The sequence below is a fragment of the Saccopteryx bilineata genome, chromosome 1 (assembly GCF_036850765.1).
Source record: "Saccopteryx bilineata isolate mSacBil1 chromosome 1, mSacBil1_pri_phased_curated, whole genome shotgun sequence".
Lineage (NCBI taxonomy): Eukaryota > Metazoa > Chordata > Mammalia > Chiroptera > Emballonuridae > Saccopteryx > Saccopteryx bilineata.
In genome coordinates this window covers 401775012-401802830 of record NC_089490.1, presented here as the reverse complement: position 1 = coordinate 401802830, position 27819 = coordinate 401775012, and the positions used below count along the sequence as shown (strand labels likewise).

Genomic DNA, 27819 nt, shown 5'->3' with positions numbered 1-27819 from the left:
ATGGCTTTACCATAAAATTGAAAATAATATGAAAATGTTTTTTATTTCTAAGTACAAAGCCAAATACTATTAAGACGATGAAAAACTGGCCAGAGGCCGTGAAGGACAAAAAAATGACTCTCTTTGGCCTGGTGCTCTGGGCCCCAGGGCCTTGCCACGGGAGGAAGGTGGGAGTGCTTGGGCGTGGCAGCAGCAAAATACTGGGGCTGGCTGTAGAGGGGGGCCGACCCGCCAGCCCCATCACAGGGCCCAGCTCTGCTCCTCGGAGCCTCCCGGACTGGGGGCTGGACACTGAGTTACTCAAGCGCCCGGGGAGGAAGGGGGCAGGGGGGAGGCCGATGGGAGTGGGTGAGGGAGTGCTGGGAAACTGTGCTTGATCCCATCGCTGCAAGGGTTTCTGGCAGCAGTGAAGAATGCCCCCCAAAGCACCCCCCGTCTCTCCCCAATTACAGAGAAAGTCTTGAGCCCTTGGACAGGTGGACATGGGTCTGAGACTGAGGATGGTAGGGGCGGAGGCTACAATGACAGGGGTTTGGAGCCTCCTGGGCAGTGGCTGGGAGGAGTGTGGACAAGCTGGCAGGGACGAGAGGTGCTCGTCCCAGGAGCTGTGTGCAGGCACCTCTGTTCGTGTCTGGGGGGCACTGCGTGTGTGAAGGTTCAGGCAGCGCCCTCCTCCCCGCTGTCATCCATGCTGGCCTGCCTCACCACCTTCCGCAGCCTGGGGGTGGAGGCACAGATGGCATCCCCCGACTCCTGCTCAGGTGCCTGCTCTTGCTCCTGGAAGGCCCGGGCGCGGCTGGCTACCAGGGCAGCACTGTTGAGGGCAACCACAGACTGGCGAGACTTCAGGGCAGGCCAGGGCCCCTTGCGGGCCCGCCGGCTGCCCTGGGCCTTTGAGAACTGAGGGAAGGGGTGTGGAGGGTCTTCATCTGAAGAGTTGTTTGAGGAGAAAACCTGGAAGGGTGAAAGTATAAGGAAGAATCATGGAGCACACACCTGGAAAAGGGCAGGTGTAGAATGTTTGTTGACTGAATACAAAAACAAAGTGAGCTGCTCATGAGTCAAACTTCCCTAGGAGGGAAGACGGCATCCCAGTCCTCCGGCCCTTGCTCCTTGGCCCTCACTTGTCTACAGCTTCTTTCTGGCCTCAGAAGCCCTCCTTAGTTCCCCTGCACCTGCCATGTCCCCCTCTTGCCCCTTCTGCCTTTAGACAGTTGGGAAACACCTTCTAGGCACCAAGTGCTGAGCTGGGGTGGAGTGAGGACACCCGGCCTTTAGGCACACCCATGTCCATCCATCAACCATCCAGCCCTCCCCATCCTCCTGGTGCCCCCTCGTCTAGGAAGGCTCTCCCAGGCGTCCCCTCCCTCTGTGAGACGAATCCTCCTGCCAGCAGGTTGGCCAGAACTCTGGTGCACCAGTGCTGTCACCTCTCTGCATCTCCTCTTTTAGTGTGCTGCCTCTCCGATTTGGGAGGGGCTGCAGGATCATCCTGGCTACCCCCATCTAAGGCCAGCAGTCCGTGCTCTAGCTCCTGGCCTGGGGAGGACGCTCCCTGCACAGCCAGGCAGCCCTTCCCCTGAGGAAGCAAGTGCTTTTGTTAGGCAGAGAGCTGCCTGTGGCCTCCAGCCTGAGGCTGGCTCCAGAGGAACCCCCTGGATGCCTGTGGTGCCACGATTGCTCCCCAGCTCCCACAGAGGGCAGTGCTCACCTGCCCCCGCTAGGTCTCCTGAGCTGCTGCTCTGAGGGCACCCGCGGGAGCTGCCCAGGGCATGGTCCCCCTGCTCAAGGCCAGAAGTTGAGCCCTAGGCCTGGTCTTTCTCCACCCTCCTGCCACCTGCCTCTCCTTTGGACCCCACCCTGCTTGGCCTGGGCTCCTGCCTTAGCCCCAGCCTCACCTCTGGCAGGTCACCAGCTCCTGAGGGGCTCTCCAGCTCTGAGGGGAACTCCAGGAGGCTGATGGACCTCATGACCCCACGGAGGTTGATGCGGGGTCTTGGCACAGGCTCTTTTTTGGGGGATGCCTGGCTGTCCTCCACCCCCACAGCCACCAGGTCCCCACTGCCCCCTGGTTCCGGCGGAAGAGGTGGGAATGGTGTAGAGACTTCGGGGGCCAGGGACTCCTCCGGGGAGGCCCCACCCACTTTCTGCTCCCAGACATGGCTCTGTCGGCTGTGAGGAGGTGGCACTGGGTCAGCTTGGAGTGACCCAGCAGCCAGCCCCACGGCCACCCCATGGCACCGGCCCCTTGACCTCCACTCCGTACCTGGCAGTCAGGATGCCCTGGTAGGTTTGCAGCTGGCGCAGAAAGCCAGGGTTGGGGCGGGCGATGGGCCGGAGCTCCTGCACGTGGCGCAGAGCCTGCTCCAGGCTCCAGCCGTACTGCTTCATGGCATACGCGACCACCGTGGCTGCCGAGCGGCTGACACCCATCTTGCAGTGGACTAGCACTCGGGTGCCCTGTGCTCTGTGGAGGCGGGAAGTGATCAGCCCCCTTCCCTGTCCCTCTCTGGGGGCGCGGGCAGTGGGGATGGGGACAGCCTGACCTTGCGGCCTCCACGAAGCGGTGCGTCTCCTTCCAGTGAGGCAGCAGCTGGGCGGACTCCTCATCCCAGAGGCGCACATTGTGGTAGGTGAAGCGCTCGGGGTAGAAGTTGTCGATCTCCCGGGCCATGTTCAAGATGTGGCTGACCCTGCAGCACGGAGTGCGAGGCCAGGCTGATGTGGCCAGGTGCCCCAGGCCCAGTGGCCGTGAGACCCGGCCACACTGCGGGTTTCTGTTTGGTTTTGGTTCCAAGGCAGGTAAGGGAGGCCTGGTGATGGTGGGAGGAGGGACGGCTGGGACTCTGAACTGACAGTTTCACCCTGCTGGGCTTGTTTGCCCTCTGGTCCAGGGAGCCGCTGGGCTCAGGTGCAACCCGGGGCCTTCAGTTATTTCAGAAGTCAGTCTGAGAACAACTTCTGAGTTAAGCTGAAATTGGGTGGGTCTGCAGCAGTTGGGTGACAAACACTGCAGCAGACCTCCCAAAAATCCGTGGTGGACAAATGACAGGAGCTTCCAGAAGCAGGCAGGCGGGTCCTCCCCCTGGAGAGGGGTGCCTCCATCTTCCCTTCCCAGCACTGGGCAGGGGCAGAGTGGGTCAGGGAGCTGCCGGCAGGCCAGCCAGGCGGCCAGCAGGGTCTGAGACCGGGCTGAGGGGAAGGCCCAGGGCACAGTCAGAAACTGGGCTAGCACCTGCTGGGGGAGTTCTGGGGGCTCCTGACCAGGTGCTGTCTCTCAGGGAGAACCCATGTCAGGGTGCCCGGGCCTTCTCCCTGGGTCTCCCGCTGGCTTCTCAGGGATTGGCTGCACTATAAGAGTGAAGGCCTCCTGGTGAAGGCCCCAAGCAAGGGGGATGACAGAGGGTGGGCAGTCCTGAGGGGGACAGAAGCCTACTTGTTTCTCTGCAGCTCTTCCAGGTTGGCGGCATTCCATTCGGAGCCCTGTGGACAGAGAGAGAAGCTCCATCCTCCCTGGGCCGGGTGGGCTGCAGCCGCTCTCAGACCCTGCTCCAGGGCCTCCCTCCCCCCGCCCCGCCTGCAGCTCACCAGGTAGAGGTGTGGGAAGATGCGGGAGGCCCGGTCCTGCTGGGCCATGAGCAGCAGCATCTGGTTATCGATGAAGTCGCGGTACTGCTGGAGAGGGCATCCCAGGCGCAGCTCCAGGGCCTGGCGGATCTGCAGGCAGGAAGGAGTGGAGAGGTTCCTGGGGTCCTACCCTTCCCTCCAGGGCTTCTGAGGACAGTGCCCAGCCCGTCTACACAGAGGAGCTGAGGCCGAACCTCCGGGCTGGCTCAGCCGGGCGGAAGGCTCTGCCGAGAGGAGAACTCCGGCACCAGCCGGAGGCCCCCCACCCTATCCGGGCCCCAGCCCCCTGCCCACCTCTTTGGAAGTGATGCTCTCCAAGTCACTGGTGTCCAGTACCTTCCAGAGCTCGGCCCGGATGGCCTGCTCCATCTGCTCCTGTTCTGAGGGCCTGGGGGTGCAGCCTGTCAGTCCAGAGGCTCCTGCCCTGCTCTGCCACGGCACCCCCCTGTCCTTCCCCTCCCTCACTGACCGGCCAGGCTCCGCACTGGGAGGCCGCAGAGACTCCAGGTCGGCCATGGCCATCCACTCGTTGAGACAGCTCTGGTCAGAACTCAATCTGTCCTGGTAGTGGCTGGCCCAGGTGAGGGCACTGCCCCCTGGCACAAGACCACTACCTAGAGCCGCCTCACATGCCTGGTGCAACACCTGGAGCGTGGCCCTGGGACAGAGGAGAGGCTGGGTCACACTGTCCTTCCCGCTGGCCCAGACCCTACAGCCACCCCTCAGGCCAGCCCCAGGTTGCAGTACCCCCACTCCTACCACATGGTCTGGATGGAGACTGGCTTGAAGATTCGGCTCTGCCCACCAGATGTCACACTGAAGCCCCTGAGGGAGACCAAGTGAGGGTGGAACCCCACTCCAGGCCCTGAAACAGGGTCCCTGAGAGGCCCACCCATTAGACACCCCGTGAGGCTGGTCCTCAGAATATGTACACGTCACTTGAGCTTCAAAATAAGCCCCCTTTGCCAGATTGGGGTGCCAAGGCCTGGAGACGTTGAGTGATTTGCCCAGGACCACACAGCGGGTCTGTGGTAGAGCTGAGAGTAGGCCTAGGCCCTAGGCCCCAGGCCCCCAGCCTGGAGTTCTGCAGCAGCTGCCCAGTGCCCCACTCCCTGTCATATACGCCACACCCTCTGCCCTCCTCTGCCCTTTCCCCTCCCTCCAGTCACCACCTCTTACCCATCTCCATCTAGGTACACCTGGGTGTCACTCCAGAGAGGCAAGACCAGGCCCAGGGTGCAGCTGGGAGAGCTGGCGGGACACAGAGGGAGAGCGTTGGCCCCCAGCACTGTACTTCCCTGCCCCGCACCCTTCCTCTCCCTGCTCCCACCTGCTGTCAGGGAAGTCCACCCCTAGGAGGACTGTCTCGTCCTGGCTCACACGTTCTCTTGTAGAAACTACCAGCAGGTAGCGGAGCCGGGGAGGCCGTGCTGCCTCCAGCTGGGCTGCCTGGGGAGAGAGCAGCCCAGGTTCACAGTGGTCGTAGGACCCTGCTTCCCTAACCCCCACCTGGGCACACAACCCAGGCCAAGAACAGACAGCGGCCTGCTCCCTCCATGTCCACCCCCTTCAGAGATAACAGATAAGTGCTTGCATTTCAGCGGTTCCTGACTTTTGGTTTTCATGGTCCAAAAAATGTTTTAAAAGGCTTTTCTGAAAGGGTATGTATATGTGAGAAAATGGGGAGAAGGGGCCTGACAGAGATTGCCCATTTTTTATTTCTGCCTAGGAAGGAGGATGAAAATAAACCCTTTCACTTGCTATTGCCATCATTTCATTCAAGAAATCTTTCTCACCAAAGATATATATATATATATATATATATATATATATATATTGACAGAGAGGGACAGATAGGAACAGATAAACACGAAGGGAGAGAGATGAGAAGCATCCATTCTTCGTTGCAGCTCCTTAGTTGTTTATTGATTGATTTCTCATATGTGCCCTGACAGGGGGGCTACAACAGACCGAGTGATCCCCTTGCTCAAGCCAGCAACCTTGGGGTCAAGCTGGTGAGCTTTGCTCAAACCAGATGAGTCTGTGCTCAAGCTAGCGACCTCGGGGTCTCGAACCTGGGTCCTCTGCATCCAGTCTGATGCTCCATCAACTGCGCCACCGCCTGGTCAGGCACCAAAGAAATATTAATGACACAATTTCACAATAAAAGATGGTGTTTTGGCCTCACCTGTGGTGGTGCAGTGGATAAAGCGTTGACCTGGAAACACTGAGGTCTCCAGTTCGAAACCCTAGACCTGTCTGGTCAAGGCACATATGGGAGTTGGTGCTTCCTGCTCCTCCCCCCTTCTCTCTCTCTCTATCCCTCTCTCTCTCCTCTCTAAAATGAATAAATAAAAAAAATAAATAAATCACCATTACTGTGGAACCAGTGGGTAGTTAGAAAATTTAAAAAAAAATGATGGGCCCTGGCCGGTTGGCTCAGTGGTAGAGCGTCGGCCTGGCGTGCAGAGGTCCCGGGTTCGATTCCCGGCCAGGGCACACAGGAGAAGCGCCCATCTGCTTCTCCACCCCTCCCCCTCTCCTTCCTCTCTGTCTCTCTCTTCCCCTCCTGCAGCCGAGGCTCCATTGGAGCAAAGATGGCCCGGGCTCTGGGGATGGCTCCTTGGCCTCTGCCCCAGGTGCTAGAGTGGCTCTGGTCGCAACAGAGCGACGCCCTGAAGGGGCAGAGCATTGCCCCCTGGTGGGCAGAGCTTCGCCCCTGGTGGGCGTGCCGGGTGGATCCTGGTCGGGTGCATGCGGGAGTCTGTCTGTCTCTTCGCGTTTCCAGCTTCAGAAAAATACAAAAAAAAAAAAAAAAAGATGGCGTTTCCATGGAATACATTCAGCTTTGCAAAAGACTGACCGCACCTTCTTTTTCTCATTTTGCTGCACTGAGATGACCCACAGGCATTTAGGAACTAGTTCTCCTGCTGACATCTGTGTCCCATCCCCTTGGGCCCCTCCAAGGCACCAGGCTCCCCGCAGGCACTTATCAGGCCCCAGAACACCGGTCCATTTGTGGGTAGCTCACATTGTCAGGAAGGTCAGCTGTGGTCACACAGACACCTGCGCCTGTGTAACCTCAGCTCTGGGGCCTAGGTGGGCCCTACAGACTTATGCAGAACAAACCCCTGGTCCTGTCCCAGCCCTTCAGAGACCTGAAGACAGGACCTCAGCCGTTAAAACAACTCCAGCAGGATTGTCAGGGTTTGGGTAACCCCTTCACTACCCAGGGAACCCCTGCCCTCACACCACTGCTTCCCAAAGACACACACACCGGCTCCATTCTGCCCTCTGCTCCCCCTTGTCCCAGGGGTGGCTCTCTCTCCCCACAAAAGCTCTGTGGGGCTCCTTACCAAGCGGATGTCATCCTGAGGCCTCAGCAACTCCACCATGAGGTGGAGGTGCTGGCTCTGCTCCTGCTTCTGGGGACTCGGGGGCCCGTGCCCATTGTCTGTCTGGTCCCCGAGGAGCTGCTCTTCTCCGGAGGGTTCCTCCGCTGGTTCCGGGCTGGGCTCCTCTGCGTCTCCATTGTCCCCTCCATCCTGCAGTCCCAGGACAGCCCCATGGAGCACTGCAAAGCTCTGCCTAGCAGGGCAGCAGGGAAACCATTGTGGCTTGTCATACTCCCTTGGGACAGGGGTACATCAGCCACCTGGAGGGCCTGTTTTAAAGGGTGTTGGGCCCTTTCTGCATCGAGTCAGGAGGCATGGAGTGTGGAGACCTGAGAATGTGAACATTCAACCAGTTCCCAGGGGGTGCGGTGACTACACTTTGAGAGACACTGCCTTGGGGGCTCTTGGAGGCCCCCAGCCCACCTACCTTGTCTGAAATGACTGGGTGTTGCTCCCTTTACCTTTCCACCTGTCTAAATCGAAAGATGCTATAAACTTTATGTGGACTTAGGAGTCCTTAGGCCCTGTGGCCCCGTCCTGCCCTTTGGCTTGATACCACTGGCCTGAGCCAGGGTCTAGGATAGGGTGAAGGAACCCACACAGACCAGAAGAAAGATGAAAAGCAAGGCAGCCAGGCCAGAGCTGCGAGCCAGCCATGCCCACTGGCAACACTGCCCCACATATCCAGTAGTTGACTTTGGCTGCGAGCCCACCGGAATGGCAGAGGCCAGGCGGCGGCTGAATGGTGTCTGCGTTAGGGGGAGGTGCTCACCTTCGCTGGAGCCGGCTTCTACGCTTGGAGGCCTGGTCCTGCTGGGAAAGTGGCCCCCAGGGCAGAGTTAGGGGATGCTGTGTTGGGGGGGTCACCCCTCCCAACCTCTGTGGGGAGTGGAACCAGAAAAGATATCAGATACCCTTCGCACCCCAGTCTACTCTCCACCAGAGGCACTGGGGGGCCCAGGTCCAGGTAGGGCAGCAAGGGGTTGTAGGTGAGTAGGGTACTAGGGTTTGGCCCAAATCTGGGCCAGGAAGGGGGTAGGGCCCCCACTGGCTGGTTTGGCGCCCAGGGCTCCCAGTCGTGCCTTGGTCAAAGTTCCTGGGAGCCTCAAGACCCTACCCACTCCACTCCAGCTGACTGCGGTCCCCCTGCCCACACCCCTTTCCTTACAGGGAGGCTGCCGGTAGGCAGGACGTGTTCCCCAGGCCCAGCTGGCAGCCAACTACGTGGGTAGGACCACAGCAAAGCCAGACTTACCGTGGGCCCCACAGGCGTGGAGTACCCGCTGGCTGGTGGAGAGCGGCTCACTGTGACCAGAGCCATGGGATCAGGCCGGGGGCACCTGGCCTGGCACTGGGCACAGAGCCCTCCCACAGAGACACGGACAGTCCCTGCCCCGCAGGACCAGGAAGGAGAGCCTGGAGCCACCACAGCCTGGCACCTCCTTGGGGGCGGCCCTTAAAGGGCCAGATACTCGTCCAGCCCGGCCTGCGTAGCCAGCACTCAGCGGCCGCAGCCCCTCCCTTCGCGTCTTCTCGAATTCTGCCCGCCTCGCCCCCGCCCCCAAAACACATTGGGGGCGGAGCCGGGGGCGGGGCGCAGGTACGGAGCCCAGAGACCAGCAGGGAAGGGGTCGGGAGGTTCGGTCCCTCCTCCCAGGAAGCACCCCAGTCCTCCCTGCTCCGCCCAGTTAGGTCACCTGGGCTCTGCATTGGGCCTCCAAGGTTGTTACCTAGCAGATGTGGGTCCTAGGGAAGGCAGGACTGGGACAAAGGTCTTAGGATCAGATACATTGGGTCTTAAGTTGGGGGGCACCCCGTTTGTATTTCTTCATACTGGTGGGCCCTCGTGTTTCCATTCTCTGCATGAATCACTGGGAGACAGGCAAAGTGTCAGGGGAAATCAGGAGGGATTTAGAACTAACGCCTGAGGCTCACAGGGAGCCTCAGGGCCACCTTGGAAGTGAGCAAGTGCAGAGGGGAGACCTTCCCAAAGCTCCCCATAGAACATGGCAGAGTCAGAGCAGGAACCCAGGCCTAGGGTGCAGGGCACTCTGGCTGTAAGGAGGGTCTGAAGACCAGCCTTTCCCTCTCCCGACAGGAGCGTGAATGGGTTCTGGAAAAGCCAAACTGGGTGGCAGGAACCACGAGATAGGACAGGGCTCAGGAACCACCTGCTCTGTATGGGCACTTGACACATATTGGCTCATGTTACCCTCCCAGCATCCCTGGGAGGGTGGAAAGTGGTCTTACTTTACAGCTGATAAAACTGAGGTTTAGCCTGACCAGGCGGTAGCGCAGTAGATAAAGCATAGGACTGGGATGCTGAGAACCCAGGTTCGAGACCCCGAAGTCGCCAGCTTAAGCGGGGGCTCATCTGGTTTGAGCAAAGCTCACCAGCTTGGACCCAAGGTTGCTGGCTCCAGCAAGGGGTTACTCAGTCTGCTGAAGGCCCACGTTTAAGGCACATATGAGAAAGCGATTAATGAACTAAGGTGTTGTAACGAAAAACTAATGATTGATGCTTCTCATCTCTCTCCATTCCTGTCTGTCCCTATCTATCCCTCTCTCTGTCTCTGTAAAAAAATAAAATAAAATAAAAAATAAATTGAGGTTGAGAGAGGCTAAAGGGGCCGCAGCCAGGATACGAACTGAGGTCTGAGGCCATTGCCCACAGTGTCGCTCCTCAGTTTACTCCCCCTATTGAGCAGAGCAAGCCCGCTGCTGAAGGTCTCTTTATTTCCATCTTGGTCTCCAATGCAAGCCCACCCCCCTGGGCTCCAGGCCCCAAACTCAGCAGCAGACAGTTTATAAATAAATAAATTACAAAAGCGGGTGGGGGCGTGGCCCGGAAGCCCTCCCAGGGGCGGGGACCAGTGCTCAGAGCTCAGTGCTCTGTGAGTGAGAGGCGCAGGATCCGCTGCAAGTCTTCCTCCTCCTGCTGCCCTCGCCGCTCCCGCTCCTCCTGTTCTCGCGAGGACAACTCCAGGGCCAGGCGTAGCTGCTCCTCAAAGCTTGGGGCGGCTGGGGCTGGGGGCGTCCTGTGCGGGGATCCCGGGGCCCTGGGCTCCGCGGACATCCTCAAGCTTTCCTGGAGGGCCCTTCCAGGGCAGGTGCGAGAGGAAGAGCAGGCAGCTGAGTACTGAGGCCGGGGGGGGGGGGGGCAAGGGCTGGGACGTGGTTTTGAGGACAAAGTTAAGCACAGGGTAGCGGGGCCTGGGAGACCAGAGAGAAGAGGCCAGGTGGGGGGCCCTGTCTTCCCATCCCACATGCTGCCACTGTGGTGGGCAGTGATGCCGATGGAAGGTGACCTTGAAGAGGGCGTGGGGTCCTGGGACCAGCACCTCCCTGCTACCTACCCCCATCCCCACCTGCTGGCTGGGTCCCTGAAGAAGGGCAGGGCTGAGACATGAACCTATTAGGTCCCAGAGGACCTCACCGCTCCAGCTGAAGCTGCTCCTCATAGGCTGTGGCTTGGGGGGGAGGGTGGGTGCCAGGCCGTGTGTTGGTCAGGGCTTCCCAGACAGTCACCTGCAGCAGCCAGAGCCCAGCGCTGTCACCTCTGCCACCCTGCCCACCCCCGGGGCCCAGCCCTGCCCGCGCACCCCACCTGCTCCGCCTCCGTGCCCGCCTCAAGCAGGCTCTGCTGGATGGCGAACTGCAGCAGGTCGTCATCCTCGTCGCGGAGGGGCTCGCTGCGCTCCGCCCCCAGCACACTGTACCCCTCCGGCACCTCAAACACCGCGGGATCCACTTCGCACGGGACGGGGCTCCCTGGGGCAGTGGAGAGGCCACGCTCAGTCCCCAGGACTCAGACACCAGCGAGCCATGCGGCACCCTCCCTCTGCAGAACTACCTGAATTGGTCACGGCAGAGCCGGGGGCCGGCACCCACACCGAGCTCAGGGGCTCATCACAGCCACACAGGTTGCTGAAGGTGATGCGGGCATTGAGCACATGGAAAAGGGGAATCTCTGTGAAGAGACAGCCAAGCCTGAGCCACTGCAGCCACAGGTCCACCTGGGTCTGGCCCCTATGGCCACATCCACCCCCCTCCCTGGAGCTGCCTGAGGCCCTCTGCTCACCCACCACCCTCTCACCAATCTTGACGGGGAAGCCAGGGGGGAGGCGGAGGGTGATGAAGTCCCGCAGCTTGGCAAAGTGAGCGTTGCTGATGGCCATCAGGTCAATGATGGGCGTCACCTGGTCACCCAGGGAGAGTGGGTGCTCCTCACTCAACCACAGTGTTGCCTTGAATCTGCCCAGCCAACCACAGGATGTGGGTCAGGAACCTCTGGTGGTCCCTCTGCTAAAGCCCACCCACTCTGGACACCTGCCTTTACTCTTGCCCTCCACCTGGCTTGGGGTACCCTTTTTTCCACTCAGCTGCCCCTGCCTGCCTCCCACAGGAGGGGGTGTCCTTCTGGCCCTAGGGCCTGAGTTGCCCCCATCCAAGCCCAGGCTGGAGCCTAGGGTGGTTTGTGCCAGCTCACTTCACCTAGATGAGGGCAAGGCTGGACTGCTGGCTTCAGTGGGCCTCATCCACAGCCCTGTCCTCCTCCACAGCCTGTAGCTGGCCGGGGCTTTATACTCTGCAGTACTTCTGGGTCCCACATAGCCCATGGGTCAGGACTGCTGGGCCCATCATAGCTCTATGTCACAGCTCTTAAGAACTCAGGAGCAGATGGCAAAGTGTGACTTCTCATTTACTGAGGACATCGGACTCTCAGAGGGGAAGACAGTTCTTCAGGCCACACACCAGGAGGTGGTAGAGCTGTGGGCCCTTCCCAGTCTTCTCTAAGGGGACCCTCAGCTAGTGCTCATTAAAATGAACAGAAAACAATGCATGGGTGGTGCCGCCTGCCCATTCATTCACTCATTCACCAAAGAAGAGTGACCAGTCCTCTGGGCCAAACCCCAAGCTGGAGGCTGACGCTCCTGGGTAAGACAGACCCGGCTCCTGTCCCCATGGGGTGGAATTGAGAGGGAAGTCAGCGGAGTGAGCAGGGCCCCCAATCTGGTGGGCACTTATGTGACAGGAACCTATGTGAAGTCCCCAGTGAGTCCCTGGACCTCACCTCTGCACTTTGCTGGACATCTCGATGGGGCGGCCGATGTTCCGAGACTCCAGGCTGAAGTTGGGGTCAAAGTATTCATCGGGGGAAATGGCTGTCGGGTTGGTGGGGCTGGCTGCCTGCTGCACAGGAGCCTGGGGGGCCCCAGGACCCAGCTTAGTGCTCAGGACAGTGCCTGCCTGGCCCTGCCCAGAGGCCCCCCGCCCCCACCCCCAGGCCTAGCTCACCCCATTGTGGGAGGCGTGCTGCTGGGCCATCCCGAGGAAGGACTGGAACGGAGTCTTCCCCCCTAAGGAGAAGCGTGGGGGCCCCTAAGAGGATGTCAGGCCATTGCCCCCAGACTGTCCTCACCTTCCCTCCACCCTGAGAGCCTCCTGTCAGGTGGGAGATGGAGCAGATGGGATGGGGTGACCTCCCAGCTTGTCCTGGATATTCTGGCCCCCTCAGACCAGGGTGACCCCACCACATGATATGACTGGGCGGCAGGCAGGCGCACCTGGGTTTACCTTTGCTTCTTGACTTGTCCTGATCAGAGAGGTGCTCCGTGCGCGTGCGTGTCACCAGCTCCACATTTGTGGCACTGTAAACCTGGGGAAAAGGGGGGATACAGGGGGGACGGGGGGCTCAGAGCCTGTTCCTCACACTCAGCCTCACCAGCACAGGCCCCAAGTCTTCCTGGCCCCAGGAACAGATGAGATCTCATTCCCCATAGGGGAGGAGGTGGCAGGGTCCAGACCCAAGGAAGTCACTCATGAGGGGAAATGGTTGTTCCATCTCGGTGCCTCGGTGGGGGCCCACGCTGTGGGGGACCCTACATGCGCAGCAGGGGCTGGGTGTGCAGGCCCCCCCATGGCCGCGCCAGGCTTCTAGAGCCCACAGGTTCCTCTGTCTCTCCTTCCACAAGGATGGGTGTAGAGAAGCAGGGGAGCTCCCGGCCCTTGTCTCCCACCCCAGCCCCCACCACCAGCCTCTCCTGCCTTGGCCTCGTAGCCGCTCACGGTTTCCATCTTCTCAGACCGCCAGCCCCAGATGCCACATTTGTTCCTGAAACAGACCATCAGGAGGAGCCCATGAGGATCCGCACCTCCCAACCCTAGCCAAAGCTTTCCCTTCCAAAGACTGCCTTCAATGAGCCTCCTCACTGTGATATATGCAGGGGCCTGGAAGAGGATGCCCGGACCTCTGGGGCAACTGAACAAGGACTGGGGACTGGAAAGTACTGAGGAATTGCTGTTAATTTTGTTAGGTATGATAATGGTGTTGGGGATAAGTTTAAAAGCATCTTTATTTAGCCCTGGCTCAGGTGCTAAGAGCCCAATAGCCCTAATAGTCCAAGGTTGCTGGTTCGATTCCCCATCAGGGCACATACAAGAATCAACCTATGAATGTATAAATAAGTGAAACAATAAATCAATGTTTATCTCTCCCTTCCTCTCTCTCAAATAAATGTTAAAAAACCTTTTATAAAAATTAAAAAAAAAAAAAAAAAAAAGAGCCTGACCAGGTGGTGGCACAGTGGATAAAGCGTCAGATTGGGACGCAGAGGACCCAGGTTCGAAACCCCAAGGTCACTGGCTTTAGCATGGGCTCACCAGCTTGAGTATGGTGTTGCTGGCTTGAGTGTGGATCATAAACATGACCCCATGGTCGCAGGCTTGAGCCCAAGGTCACTGGTTTGAAGCCCAAGGTCGCTGGCTTGAGCAAGGGGTCACTCGGTCTGCTGTAGTCCCCCGGTCAAGGCACATATGAGAAAGCAATCAGTGAACAACTAAGGTGCCACAACGAAGACTTGATGCTTCTCATCTCTCTCCCTTCCTGTCTGTCTGTCCCTATCTGTCCCTCTCCTTGTCGCAAAAAATAAAATAAAGAAAAAACCTTCTGGCCTGACCAGGCGGTGGCGCAGTGGATAGAGCGTCGGACTGGGATGCGGAAGTACCCAGGTTCGAGACCCCAGAGGTCGCACGCAGGCTCATCTGGCTTGAGCAAAGAGCTCGCCAGCTTGGACCCAAGGTCCCTGGCTCCAGCAGGGGGTTACTCGGTCTGCTGAAGGCCCGCGGTCAAGGCACGTGTGAGAAAGCAATCAATGAACAACTAAGAAGTCGCAACGCGCAACGAGAAACTGATGATTGATGCTTCTCATCTCTCTCTGTTCCTGTCTGTCTGTCCCTGTCTATCTCTGCCTCTGTAAAAAAAAAACAAAAAAACAAAACAAAACAAAAAAACCTTCTGTTAGAGTCATGTGCAAAAATATCTACCGTTGTAAGGATATGCCATCTGGGATGTGCTTTAAAACAGTCCAGGCTTTGGCTGGCTAGTTCAGTCGGTTAGAGCATCATCCCCAAACACCAAGGTTGTAGGTTCGATCCCCAGTCAGGGCATGTACAAGAATCAACCAAGAAATGTATCAGCCTGACCAGGAGGTGGCACAGTAGGTGGAGCATCAGACTGGGATGCCAATGACCCAGGTTCGAGACCCCGAGGTCACCAGCTTGAGAGCGGGCTCATCTGGTTTGAACAAAAGCTCACCAGCTTGGACCCAAGGTCACTGGCTCGAGCAAGGGGTTACTCAGTCTGCTGAAGGCCCGCAGTCAAGGCACATATGAAAAAGCAATCAATGAACAACTATGGTGTTGCAACGTGCAACGGAAAACTAATGATTGATGCTTCTCATCTCTCCGTTCCTGTCTATCTGTCCCTGTCTAACCATCTCTCTGACTCACTCTATCTATAAAAAAAAACCAAACAATAAAAAGTTCTTAAAAAAAAAAAGAAATGTATCAATAAATGGAACAGCAAATTGATGTTTCTCTTTTCCCCCTTCCTCTCTCTAAAAACCAATAAATAAATAAAATATTTTTTAAAAAATCAGGGAATAGAACGCTGAGGTCGCCGGTTCAAAATCCTGGGCTTGTCCAGTCAAGGCACATATGGGAATTGATGCTTCCTGCTCCTCCCCCCTTCTCTCTCTCTCTCTCTCTCTCTCTCTCTCCTCTAAAATGAATAAATAAAAAAAAATCAGGGAATAAAGATTAAGGAAGATTGACAAAATGCTGATAAATGTTGAGGCTGGGTGGTAAGTATATCATACTATTCTCTCTTCTCTACTATTTGTCTGAAATTTCCCATAATAAAAAGTTAAAAACAAAAATATGTTTGATTCAACAATAGTTGGAGACTTCAATACCTCCCTTTCAATAACGGAGAGAATGAGCCCTGGCCGGTTGGCTCAGCGGTAGAGCGTCGGCCTAGCGTGCGCAGGACCCGGGTTCGATTCCCAGCCAGGGCACACAGGAGAAGCGCCCATTTGCTTCTCCACCCCTCCGCCGCGCTTTCCTCTCTGTCTCTCTCTTCCCCTCCCGCAGCTGAGGCTCCATTGGAGCAAGGATGGCCCGGGCGCTGGGGTTGGCTCTGTGGCCTCTGCCTCAGGCGCTGGAGTAGCTCTGGTCGCTACATGGCGACACCCAGGATGGGCAGAACATCGCCCCCTGGTGGGCAGAGCGTCGCCCCTGGTGGGCGTGCCGGGTGGATCCCGGTCGGGCGCATGCGGGAGTCTGTCTGACTGTCTCTCCCCGTTTCCAGCTTCAGAAAAAAAATGAAAAAAAAAAAAAAGAGAATGAGTAGGCAGAAGATCAACAAGGAAAGAGAAGACTTGAACAGTCCTATGAACCAGACTGAACAGACTTCCTTCGAACACTCCACCCAACAACAGAATATACTTCTTTCTCAAGTGCACATGGAATACGCTTTAGGAAAGGCCATGTGCTGGGCCATAAAAAAAGCAGACTGACCAGTAGTGGCACAGTGGACAGAGTGTTCAGAACTCTGGGACCATGCTTGAGCATGGGCTTGTTGGCTTGAGTACAGGCTTGCCAGCTTGAGTGCGAAGTCACTGGTTTGAGTGCAGGATCATCAACCATGATCCCAAACTCACTGACTTGAGTCCAACGTCGCTGGCTTGAGCAAGTGGTCCCTGGCTCACTAGAGCCCCCCAGTCAAGGCATGTATGAGGAAGCAATTGATGAACAACGAAGATGCAATTATAAGTTGATGCTTCTCATCTTTCTCCTCCCTCCCTCACTCTTCCTTCCTTTCTCTCTTTCTTCAAATCAATATAAATAAATTTAAAGAAGAAAAGGAGACTTGACTTGGGGTAGTGAACACACAATATAATATACAGATGATGTATTATAGAATTGTGTACCTGAAACTTTATATAATGTTATTAACCAATTATCACCCCAATAAATTCAATAAAAATTAAAAAAAAAATTTTTTTTGTATTTTTCTGAAGCTGGAAACGGGGAGAGACAGTCAGACAGACTCCCGCATGCGCCCGACTGGGATCCACCCGGCACGCCCACCAGGGGCAACGCTCTGCCCACCAGGGGGCGATGCTCTGCCCCTCCGGGGCGTTACTCTGCCGGGACCAGAGCCACTCTAGCACCTGGGGCAGAGGCCAAGGAGCCATCCCCAGCGCCTGGGCCATCTTTGCTCCAATGGAGCCTTGGCTGCGGGAGGGGAAGAGAGAGACAGAGAGGAAGGGGGGGTGGAGAAGCAAATAGGCGCTTCTCCTGTGTGCCCTGGCTGGAATGGAACCCGGGTCCCCCGCACGCCAGGCCAACGCTCTACCGCTGAGCCAACCGGCCAGGGCCTTAATGGAGAGAAGTCACACTATATATGTTCTCCAATCACAATGGAATGAAATTAGAATTCAATAACAGAAAAAAAGATTTGGGAAACTCACAAATATGTGGAAAGCAAACAACAAACTCCTAAATAACAAAAGAATCAAACAATAAATCCAAAAGGAAAATGAGAAAACACTTTGAGATAAATGGAAACGAAAATACAACATATCAGAACTATGGAACACAGCTAAAGCAGTGCTTAGAGCAGGGGTCCCCAAACTTTTTACACAGGGGGCCAGTTCACTGTCCCTCAGACCGCTGGAGGGCCGGACTATAAAAAAAAAACTATGAACAAATTCCTATGCACACTGCAAATAACTTATTTTAAAGTAAAAAAACAAAACGGTAACAAATATATTTAAAATAAAGAACAAGTAAATTTAAATCAACAAACTGACCAGTATTTCAATGGGAACTATGGGCCTGCTTTTGGCTAATGAGATGATCAATGTGCTCCTCTCACTGACCACCAATGAAAGAGGTGCCCCTTCTGGAATTGCGGTGGGGGCCGGATAAATGGCCTCAAGGGGCCGCATGCGGCCCGTGGGCCGTAGTTTGAGGACCCCTGGCTTAGAGTGAAATTCATAGTTGTACATGACTGTATTAAGAAAGAAGAAATTGCAAATCAATAACCTAACCTTCCATATTAAGATACTAGGAAAAGAACACAGTAAACCCACAGCAAGCAAAAGAAGAGAAATAATAAATATTAGAGAAAAATTACTAAAATACAGAATAGAAAAAAAATAAAGCCCTGGCCAGAGAGCTCAGTTGGTTAAGAGTACTGTCCCAAAGCACAGAGGTTGCTGGTTCAATCCCTGGCCAGGGCACATACAAGAACAGATTAATGTTTCTGTATCTCTCTCTCTCTCTCTCTCTCTCTTCCCCTCTCCCTGCCTCTTTCACTAAAATCAATAAAGAAAAAAATTAAAAAAAGAAAAATAATAGAGAAAATCAATTAAACCAAAAGCTAGTTTTTTGAAAAGATTAATAAAACTGACCAATAAACTTTACCGCGATTGGCTGAGAGACAAGACTCAAATTACTAAAATAAGAAATGAATGAGGGCCATCGCTACTGATTTTACAGAAATAAAAAGGTTTATAAAAAAATACAATAAATGTCTATATTACCCAAAGCAATTTATAAACTCAATGCAATACCAATTAAAATACCAATGACTTACTTCAAAGATATAGAATACATATTCCAAAACTTTATATGGAACCAAAAGAGAACACGAATAGCCTCAGCAATCTTGAAAAGGAAGAATAAAGTGGGAGGTATCACACTTCTGGATATCAAGTTATACTACAAGGCCATTGTATTCAAAACAGCCTGATACTGGCATAAGAACAGGCATATAGATCAATGGAACAGAACAGAGAACCCAGAAATAAACCCACAACTCTATGGACAGCTGATATTTGACAAAGGAGGTAAAAGCATACAATGGAGTGAAGACAGCCTCTTTAATAAATGGTGTTGGGAAAATTGGACAGCTACCTGCAAAAAAATGAAACTAGACCATCAACTTACACCATTCACAAAAATAACCTCAAAATGGTTAAATGACTTAAATGTAAGCCGTGAAACCATAAGTATCTTAGAAGAAAACATAGGCAGTAAGCTCTCCGACATCTCTCGCAGCAATATATCATATTTGCCGATTTATCTCCACGGGCAAGGGAAATAAGACAGGATAAACAAATAGGACTATATCAAACTAAAAAGCTTCTGCATTCCAGTCTACCTGAATCATTACCAGCTAGAAGCAGCGGTCATTGGGACTTGGACATAAGCTGCAAAGTATAGAATGGTGACAACAATTCCAGTGCCATGCGGACTTTTCCTGTGGGGAACTTTCCTGGACTCCTGCTCCCTGTGACAGCTCCTAACAGACTGAACTGTGGTTGGGTTGCATTTTTCAGGGATTTGGCATGGTGATGGGGCCAACTTGGTCTTGGTGAACATGTTAAGGACACTACTCTTTTATGGATTCTTGCTGTATTGGCCAAGAGTTTGCTTAAAGGCTTTTAATCACTGTAAAAAAAAAATAGAGGGGCCCTGGCCGGTTGGCTCAGCGGTAGAGCGTCGGCCTAGCGTGCGCAGGACCCGGGTTCAATTCCCCGCCAGGGCACACAGGAGAAGCGCCCATTTGCTTCTCCACCCCTCCGCCGCGCCTTCCTCTCTGTCTCTCTCTTCCCCTCCTGCAGCCAAGGCTCCATTGGAGCAAAGATGGCCCGGGCGCTGGGGATGGCTCTGTGGCCACTGCCTCAGGCGCTAGAGTGGCTCTGGTCACAACATGGCGACACCCAGGATGGGCAGAGCATCGCCCCCTGGTGGGCAGAGCATCGCCCCTGGTGGGCGTGCCGGGTGGATCCCGGTCGGGCGCATGCGGGAGTCTGTCTGACTGTCTCTCCCTGTTTCCAGCTTCAGAATAAATGCAAAAAAAAAAAAAAATAGAGGACTGGATGAAGAAGATGGGGCACATATACACCATGGTATACTATTCAGCTAGGAGAAATGATGACATCGGATCACTTACAGCGGAATGGTGGAGTCTTGGTAGCATTGTGCGGGGTGAAATAAGCGAATCAGAAAAAAACAGTAACTGCAGGATTCCATACATTGGTGGGACATAAAAGCGAGACTAAGAGGCATGGACAGGAGTGTGGTGGTTACGGGGGGTGGGGGGAGGGAAAGAGGGAGAGGGGGAGGAGGAGGGGTAGAGAGAGAACTGGATGGAGGGTGGCGGAGGACAATCTCTCTTCGGGTGATGGGTATGCAACAGAACTAAATGACAAGATAACCTGAAAATGTTTTCTTTGAATGTATGTACCCTGATTTATTGATGTCACCCCATTAAAATAAAAATTTATTTATTTTAAAAAAAAAAGCTTCTGCACAGCTAAAGACAATAAGAACAGAATAAAAAGACAAACTACACAGTGGGAGAATATATATTTGACAATACATCTGATAAAGGGTTAATAACCAAAATGTATAAAGAACTTGTAAAACTCAATACCAGGAAGACAAACAATCCAATCAAAAAATGGGCGAAAGAAATGAATAGACACTTCTCCAAAGAGGACATACAGATGGCCAATAGGCATATGAAAAAATGCTCAACATCACTAATTAGAGAAATGCAAATTAAAACCACAATGAGATATCACCTCACACCAGTCAGAATGGCTCTCATCAACAAAACAACACAGAGTAAGTGCCGGCGAGGATGTGGAGAAAAGGGAAGCCTCTTACACTGCTGGTGGGAATACAGACTGGTGTAGCCACTGTGGAAAACAGTATGGAGATTCTTCAAGAAATTAAAAATCGAACTGCCTTTTGACCCATCTATACCACTTTTAGGAATATACCCCAAAAACACCATAGCACTGTTTGAAAAGAAAAAATGCACCCCCATGTTTATGGCAGCATTGTTCACAATAGTGAAGATCTGGAAACAGCCCAAGTGTCCGTCAGTGGACAAGTGGATTAAAAAGCTTTGGTACATATATACTATGGAATACTACTTAGCCATAAGAAATGATGACATCGGATCATTTACAACAACATGGATGGACCTTGATAACATTATACTGAACGAAATAAGTAAATCAGAAAAAACTAAGAACTGTATGATCCCATATATAAGTGGGACATAAAAATGAGACTCAGAGACATGGACAAGAGTGCAGGGGTTACGGGGTGGGGGAAGGAGAAGGAGGGGGTTGGGGGAGGGGCGGGACACAAAGAAAACCATTTAGAAGGTGACAGAAGACAACTGGACTTTGGGTGATGGGAATGCAGCATAATCAAATGTCAAAATAACGTAGAGATGTTTTCTCTGAACATATGTACCCTGATTTATCAATGTCACCCCATTAAAATTAATTTAAAAAAATACAATAAGGCCCTGGCTGGATGACTCAGTGGATAGAACATAGGTGGATGTCCCGGGTTCAATCCCTGATCAGGGCACACGTGAGAAGTGACCATCTGCTTCTTTCCCCCTCCTTCTGCCCCTTCTTTCTCTCTACCCCTGGCTACTGAGTTTGTCCAAGCAGCAGCCTCAGTTGCTGTGGATAGCTCAGTTGATTCGGCCCCAGATGAGGGTTGCCAGGTGGATCCTGGTCAGGGCGCATATGGGAGTCTGTCCCTCTACCTCCCCTCTTCTCACTTAAAAACAAAAACAAAAAAACAATGAACAATTGTACCCAAACAAATGAGATAATTTAGATGAAATGGACAAATCCTAAATGGACAAAAACTACCAAAACAAACTCAAGCAAAAATAATTTAGTATACCTGTAACAAGTAAAGAGATTGAAGTGGTAATAAAATAACTACCCACAAAGAAAAGCTGGCCCAGATGACTTCACCAATGAATTCCACCAAATGTTTAAAGAAGAATTAGGCCCTGATGGGATAGCTCAGTTGGTTAGAGCATCTTCCCAATAGGTCAAGGTTATAGGTTCAATCTCCCATCAGGGCACATATAAGAACCAACAAATGAATACATAAATAAGTGGAACAACAAATCAATATTTCTCTCTCTCTTCTCTCTCCCTTATTCTCTCTAAAATCAATATATAAAAAATATTTTTTTAAAGAATTAATACCAGCCTGACCAGGCGGTGGCGCAGTGGATAGAAGGCCGGACTGGGATGACGAAGACCCAAGTTCGAGACCCCGAGGTCGCCAACTTGAGCGCGGGCTCATCTGGTTTAAGCAAAAAGCTCACCGACTTGAACCCAAGGTCGCTGGCTCCAGCAAGGGGTTGCTCAGTCTGCTGAAGGCCCGCGGTCAGGGCACATATGAGAAAGCAATCAATGAATAACTAAGGTGTTGCAACGCGCAATGAAAAACTAATGATTGATGCTTCTCATCTCTCTCCGTTCCTGTCTGTCTGTCCCTGTCTATCCCTCTCTCTGACTCTCTCTCTGTCTCTGCAAAAAAAAAAAAAAAATACCAATTACTCACAAAAACTCTTGCAAAAAATAGATAAGGAAGTAATACTGTCTAACTTATCCTATGAGGCCCAGATACTAAAACCAGACAAAGACATCACAAGAAAAAAAACAAAAAAACTACAGACCAATATCCCTTATTAATATGAATATAAAGTACTAGCCTTGCCTGACCAGGCGGTGGTGCAGTGGATAGAGCGTCGAACTGGGATGGGGAGGACCCAGGTTCGAGACCCTGAGTTGCCAGCTTGAGCGCGGGCTCATTTGGTTTGAGCAAAGCTCACCAGCTTGGACCCAAGGTTGCTGGCTTGAGCAAAGGGGTTACTCGGTCTGCTGAAGGCCCACGGTCAAGGCACATACGAGAAAGCAATCAGTGAACAACTAAGGTGTCGCAACGAAAAACTGATGATTGATGCTTCTCATCTCTCTCCGTTCCTGTCTGTCTGTCGCTATCTATCCCTCTGACTCTCTCTGTCTCTGTAAAAAAAAACAAAAAAAAAACTTCATTGCTTTGGGTTTGGCAAAGTATTGCTCACTATGAAACTAAAAGTATAAGCAACGGAAGAAAAAACAGGCAGACTGGACTTCATGAAAATGAAACACTTCTCTGCTTCAAAGTACACCATCAAGAAATGAAAGGACAACCTACAGGACAGGAGAGAATGTTTGCAAATCATGTATCTTATAAGGAACTCACAGCTAGAATTTATAAAGCACTCTTACAACTCAATAATAAAAAGATAACCCATTTTCTTTTAATGGGCAAAGGATCTGAATAGAGTATCTACAAAGAAGACATGCAAATGGCCAAATAACATGTGAAAAGATGCTCAGCATCATTAGTCACTAAGGAAATGCAAATCAAAACCACCATGAGACACCACTTCACACCCAATAGGATGGTTATAACCCAAAAATAAATAAACAAGCGAACAGTTAGCGTCAGGGAGGATGTGGAGAAATTGGACCCCACACACTGGGGAGAACTGGACTCCTTCCACACTGCTGGTGAGAATATAAAATGCTACAGCCCCTTTGGTAAACAGCCAGGCAGTTCCTCAAACAATTAAACATCCAGTTACCACATGACCCAGCAAATCCTCGCCTAGGTATAGATACCCATGTCCAGACATATGTGTCCAAACAAAAATTTGTACACTGCAGTTTTCATAATGGTCAAAAGGTAGAAACAATCCTAATATCTGGCAACGGACAAGTGAATAAACAAGATGTGCCACAGTCATACAATGTATTTAGCCATAAAAACAAATGAAGTAGTTATATGCTACAAGTTGGATGAAACTTGAGAACATTATGTTCAGTGAAAGCCAGTTACAAAAGGCCACATATTATATGATTCCATTCATAGCAAGTGTCCAGGACAGGCAAATCTATACAGACAGAGAACAGATCAGTCGTTGCCTGGGGCTAGGGGGAATTGATGGGTAAAGGATACAGGGTTTCTTTTGGAGGTGATGAAAGTCCTAAAATTGACTGTGGTGATGGTTGCTTATCTGTGAATATATTAAAAATGTACCACTGCATTGTACACTTGAAATAGGTAAAGTGGGTGGTATGTGAAACTTATATCATAATATAACTGGTTTTTCAAGTATTTCTGAAGTCTGTTATTGGAACGGGGCATCTGTGTCATAGAAATAACAATCTGCCCATAAGGGTCAGGCTCTCGGGCTACCCGCTCTGGTTCAGACACAGCTGTACAACTGAGGAGCCAACTTGGGCACACACAGCTTGCCTTGCTTTCATGGGAAAATATGCAAGGTCAGGGGTCAAGAAACTGGGCACACCCTGACCTAGCTTCTTCCCCAGGAAGCCAGCTACCAGTAGGGACAGGCATGCACAGGCTGCTTGAACGTTGCCACAGGTGACCACTCTTGCTGGGGACACTGGGCTTGCAGTGACCTCCCAGTCCCCATCTGAGTAGTCTCCGCAAGTGGCTCAAGCCTCCCAGAGGCCTGAACCAGGAGCCTCAAGGGCACTGCCACCACATGGCCAGGCCCCAACTAACCTCTCAAAGGCCACATTTCGAGTGTCCAGGTGGGTGGAGACGATAGGAGAGGTGAGGCGACTGGCTACATGCTCCTCACTGGGCCGCATGGCGGCCAGCAGTGCTTCAGGCTCCTGCAGGGCGAGCCCCAGCGTCTCTGTGTGCACCACCTGCCGGTCGTGGTCCACTTCCATCACCAGGGCACCTGCCTCTGCCAGCCGGTGGGGGCGTAAGGAGGAGGGCAAATCAGTGCTAGGCCCTCGGCAATAGGTGTAAGGCCTTCAGAGTGCCCTCTGCCACCTGCTGCTAAGTGGGCACAGCCTCGGCCCCTGTGTCCCCGTCACCCCCAACCTCTGCTTCTACCTTTGGAAAGTGGAGAGAAAGGACAGCATGGCCCTCCCAGGCCACAGGAAGATCTCAGGCGCCCACAGTGGTCCCCCAGAGCTCACCCTGGCCCTTGAAGATGAAGCTTCTCCGGCCACGTTGCCAGGTCATGTGCTCGAAGCCCAAGAGACTAGTGTCCACCCTCAGGCTCTCACCCCGCTTCCACACACGGTACACATCGCTGGGGCACATCTTGGACACAAGGGGAACTGCAGGGGGCGTGGAGGTCACTAGGGGTCTTTTCCAAAGGTCCTAGCCCAGGCCCAGGAAAGCCGGGCAGTCCCCACTCACCCCAGCTGGTGAACTCCCACTTCATCTCCACGTAGAAATCGGGGGCCTGGGAGAAACCAGAGCGCCTGCAGAGTCCTGCCTAGCGCTGGGGGCCAGGGGTCTGGGCAGCTCCTTGTCTGCAGCCCCCCTCTCGGAGCCCAGCCCTGCAGCAAGTCCTGGTGCACTGCCACAGCCCTGTGATGCCCCCACCACAACCAAACCCCACCCAGCAAAGGGTGGGCCAAGAGGGGCCCTAAAAAGTTCTTCGAGTAATCAGGCTGTAAGTATCTGGAGGTCTGGGGGCCAGTCTCAACCCAGCCACTGGCCTACTGTGGGGTTCTGGGGGAAGTCCTGCCTGCTTTGGGCTCCCAAATCCTTATCTCTAAAGGGAGCACAGGGACCCCCCTCTAGGCCTGCCCCTAGGGTGGGGGGCAGGAGGTAGTGGGCTCTCTAAACTTCCCCTCCGTACTCTGTGCACTTTGAGAAGCATATTCTAGAAGTCCAGGCCACATCCGCGGAATCGGATGAAATTCTTCCTCCAGAAAATCTATATTCACCAGGAAGTCCTTGGTCTGAACTTCTGATGAGATTACTGGCACCAGGAGACCCCTCAATGCCGGCAAAGGCTTTTCTCCCAAAGGGCCCACTCCCGTCCGGTGGGCCTGTGCCCCTCTCTTTCCTATGTGACCTTGAAGTAGGGTCGAAAGAGAGGGACTTTAACGACAGTGTTGGGAAAGCCTGCTGTAGATGCTTGGTGTCCTTCTAAGGACCAAGAGCATGCACAACCAGGTGACCCCCATGCCGTCTGTCATAGCCCCCTGCCATGGCACCCCACTCCTTACTGGCCACACCTCTGTGCCCTGCCGTACCTGGCGGAGTTTGTTGAGCAATTCTGGAATGCCAGCCAGCCTCTGTGTGGCCCTCTGATAGTCCCGATACTGGAGCACCAGCTGCACCATCTCGGGGTCCCCAGTGCTGACTGCCTCCTGCAGGACTGGGAGCACCAAGCTACTGAGGGGCACTCTTTTGATGGCCCCAGGCCTGGTCACTCATCAACCCTGCGTCAGCCTCAGGGGAACCCCTTTGCCCTCTGCAGTACCTGCCCAGCCCTGGCAGCTCTCTTTGCCCACGTTGGCATTGTGTCGAAGGAGGACTCTCACAGACTCCAGGTTCCCTAGGGACACAGCCAGCTCCAGAGGGGTGCGCCCCCGGGGGTCCTCCTGTTCAATGTCGTGCTGGGGGAGATGGGACACTCAACACCGGGCATGTAGGGAGAGACAGAGCTAAGACCACTGGGCTGAACAGGGTTGGGAGTCCCTGTGGGAAATAATGCAGACAGGCAGGGGAAATGGCAAAAAATGCCCTGGTTGTCCCTGCGGGGATGGGGAAGGGACAGGCGTGAAGGGCCTGCCCACCTCTCCTGTGTTCTTCCAGGGATAGAGCTGGGGGCCCAGTGGTGGGGCCTGGGCAGGCAGAGGCAGAGCTGCAGACGTCAAGAGTTTGGACCGGGGCTGTTCGGTCACATCCTGGCTCAGAGGTGGTGCAGCGAGAGGTCAGGGGCTAGATGAAGCATGAAGCGGGGAGGCGGGCGAGGCCCAGCCTGGGGAGCCTAGGCCAGAGGCTCCAGCGAGGGGGGCAGGTCACCTCGGCTTCGATCCGGCCGGGGAGGCTGAGCCGGGAAGCGGCTGCAGCGCTGAGCAGGGACGAGGCCTCCAGGATGGAGGCCACGGCTTTGGGTGGAGGGCCCGGAGGACGGCCCGGGTGCCCGACGGGCCTCACCTGGCGGCTGTGCAGGGCGGCCTCCAGTTCGCGGTGCCGGTTCGCCCAGACGAGCCGGTGCAGCGGGAAGGTGGGGCCCGGGCCGGCCATGCTGGGCCTCAGAGCTGCATCCCGGGCGGGCGGGCGTGGCGAGGGCGGTCCAGCTCTGCCTGGGCTTCGGCCTGGCGCGGCCGCCTCACCTCGAGTCCTCGCGGCTCCCGAACTACGCCCACCGCAGCCCCAGATCCCCCGCGCCTCGGCGGCAGCCCCGGCGGCGGCGGCGGCGCAAGGGGCGGGGAGCGCCGGCCGGGAGGGCGGGCTGAGCAGGTGCGGGGCGGGGCGTGGGGCCGCGCTCCCCCTTGCCACCCACAGCCATAGCAACCGCACCGGGTCCCGCGCTTGCGGGGGTCCGGCGGGGGGCGCGGCCTTGCAGCCGTGCGTGGCAATTACGCTCGCCAGAGAGAAGCCAGGCCCAGCTCTCCACCCGGCCGCGCCGGAACCAGGGTCTGCAGAGGGCTGTCCGGAAGGCGGGGCCTGGCTACAGCTCCGTCCGCGGCCTGCAGGGGGCGCCCCAGGCCCAGTGCAGAACTCCTTGCGGGTCCCTCAGAGGAAGGAGGGGGTCCCGGGTGGGGCGGCACGGCGAGGGGCGGGGACTAGAACCCCGGGACTTGCGCGCGCAGCGGGCCGCGGTTCTGTTGCCCCTTAGTTACCATATTTCTCCGGCAGTCCTCCTGGTCTTCCTGCCGCAGACCCCGCCCGCCTCGTACCCGGCTACACCACGGGTACCCACTCTGCTTGTGTGTGCGAGTGAGGGGTGGGAGGTGCTCGCTCCCACCCTCCATCACCTTTGAGATGCCCCTCAATGATGGCCAGCTTAGCATGAAGCGCTGTCCCCAGGGACCTGGGCCATGTCTGACGATAGCTGCACCACAGGACTGGGCCCGGTAAGACAGGGAGACGACCCCCCAGGGCCCTGGTGTCAGGGACGGGAGTGCTGGGGCGTGGGGGGAGCAGGCCTGGCTAGTTCTAGACCTCTCCTGGTGGAGGACTATGCGCTGTGAAGGGCCTTCACCCACCGCACGGGTCTCTTTTGCAGAGGCTGCCCTTTGTTGGTAGTATCAGGAGAGGAAGGAGAGTTTCGAAATCAGAGCTGGCCCCTCCACCCGCACCGGAACCAAGGTTCAGGCCTCGCTGGCTGAGCCCTGGCATTGTTACTCCAGCCTTAGCCTGGGGTCTGGTCCTGGTCTTGCTGGGGGCCAAGGCTGACCCTTTGGTCTCAGTCTGTTAGTAATATGACCAGATAGTTTCATCTAGAAGTTGGAGCTGCCTGACCTGTGGTGGCGCAGTGGATAGAGCAGTGACCTGGAATGCTGAGGTCGCCAGTTCCAGACCCTGGGTTTGCCTGGTCAAGGCACAAAGAAGCAACTACTGTGATTTGAAGTTTCCCACTCCCCCCACCCCACCCCAAAATCAATAAAGTCTTTAAAAAAGTATTTAGAAGTTTGAGCTGAATCTCTGTACTGGGAGGCTGGTTACCATTTTCACTCCGCTCTCTTGTGGTCAGGTGGCACCTGTGCTTTCTGTGATCACTTTGCCACCCCATCCTGTGGTGTTATCAGTCATTGTAATGTCTTTGGGTCTA

At 54.5% G+C, this 27819-nt stretch overlaps 2 protein-coding genes across 5 annotated transcripts; both read right to left on the bottom strand.

The window, feature by feature from the left end:
* Window positions 1-24: 24 nt before the first annotated feature.
* SSH3 (slingshot protein phosphatase 3) lies at window positions 25-8498 on the bottom strand. Of its 2 annotated transcripts, none has more exons than XM_066252186.1 (14): window positions 8278-8498; window positions 7795-7832; window positions 6984-7215; window positions 4958-5076; window positions 4807-4878; window positions 4387-4452; window positions 4097-4285; window positions 3922-4015; window positions 3589-3717; window positions 3437-3483; window positions 2547-2693; window positions 2267-2467; window positions 1899-2172; window positions 25-954 (listed from the first exon to the last, which is right to left on the bottom strand). In XM_066252186.1, the coding sequence occupies exons 1-14, from the start codon at window positions 8341-8343 to the stop codon at window positions 658-660; spliced, it is 1971 nt and encodes a 656-aa protein (XP_066108283.1). In that variant the 5' UTR covers window positions 8344-8498; the 3' UTR covers window positions 25-657. The 2 variants fall into 2 exon arrangements, with proteins under 2 accessions (XP_066108283.1, XP_066108282.1); XM_066252185.1 differs by having other exon boundaries at window positions 7795-7835; window positions 8278-8496.
* A 1221-nt stretch (window positions 8499-9719) lies between these two features.
* On the bottom strand, window positions 9720-26691 carry ANKRD13D (ankyrin repeat domain 13D). Of its 3 annotated transcripts, none has more exons than XM_066252183.1 (15): window positions 26199-26691; window positions 25519-25654; window positions 25289-25413; window positions 24441-24486; window positions 24215-24358; window positions 23787-23970; window positions 13071-13137; window positions 12600-12681; window positions 12321-12382; window positions 12097-12227; window positions 11119-11276; window positions 10876-10992; window positions 10630-10793; window positions 10459-10550; window positions 9720-10120 (listed from the first exon to the last, which is right to left on the bottom strand). In XM_066252183.1, exons 1-15 carry the CDS (start codon window positions 26286-26288, stop codon window positions 9907-9909), a joined length of 1812 nt encoding a protein of 603 aa, XP_066108280.1. In that variant the 5' UTR covers window positions 26289-26691; the 3' UTR covers window positions 9720-9906. The 3 variants fall into 3 exon arrangements, with proteins under 3 accessions (XP_066108280.1, XP_066108279.1, XP_066108281.1); XM_066252182.1 differs by having other exon boundaries at window positions 9721-10120; window positions 23787-23976; window positions 26199-26689; XM_066252184.1 differs by having other exon boundaries at window positions 9985-10120; window positions 10435-10550; window positions 23787-23976; window positions 26199-26689.
* Between the last annotated feature and the right edge of the window lie 1128 nt (window positions 26692-27819).

Excerpts from the sequence above, each read along its gene's own strand:
- ANKRD13D (XM_066252182.1), bottom strand. The coding sequence starts at position 26,288 with ATGGCCGGCCCGGGCCCCACCTTCCCGCTGCACCGGCTCGTCTGGGCG. Across the intron at positions 10,551-10,629 it reads CGGGCACGGAGGCGGAGCAG|GTGACTGTCTGGGAAGCCCT; the intron begins GTGGGGTGCGCG and ends TGGCTGCTGCAG. Across the intron at positions 10,121-10,458 it reads GAGCAGCTTCAGCTGGAGCG|GGCCCTCCAGGAAAGCTTGA; the intron begins GTGAGGTCCTCT and ends CTGCCCTGGAAG.
- SSH3 (XM_066252185.1), bottom strand. The coding sequence starts at position 8,343 with ATGGCTCTGGTCACAGTGAGCCGCTCTCCACCAGCCAGCGGGTACTCC. Across the intron at positions 4,453-4,806 it reads GTGTACCTAGATGGAGATGG|GGGCTTCAGTGTGACATCTG; the intron begins GTAAGAGGTGGT and ends GGTCTCCCTCAG. Across the intron at positions 4,016-4,096 it reads CCCAGTGCGGAGCCTGGCCG|GCCCTCAGAACAGGAGCAGA; the intron begins GTCAGTGAGGGA and ends CTGCACCCCCAG.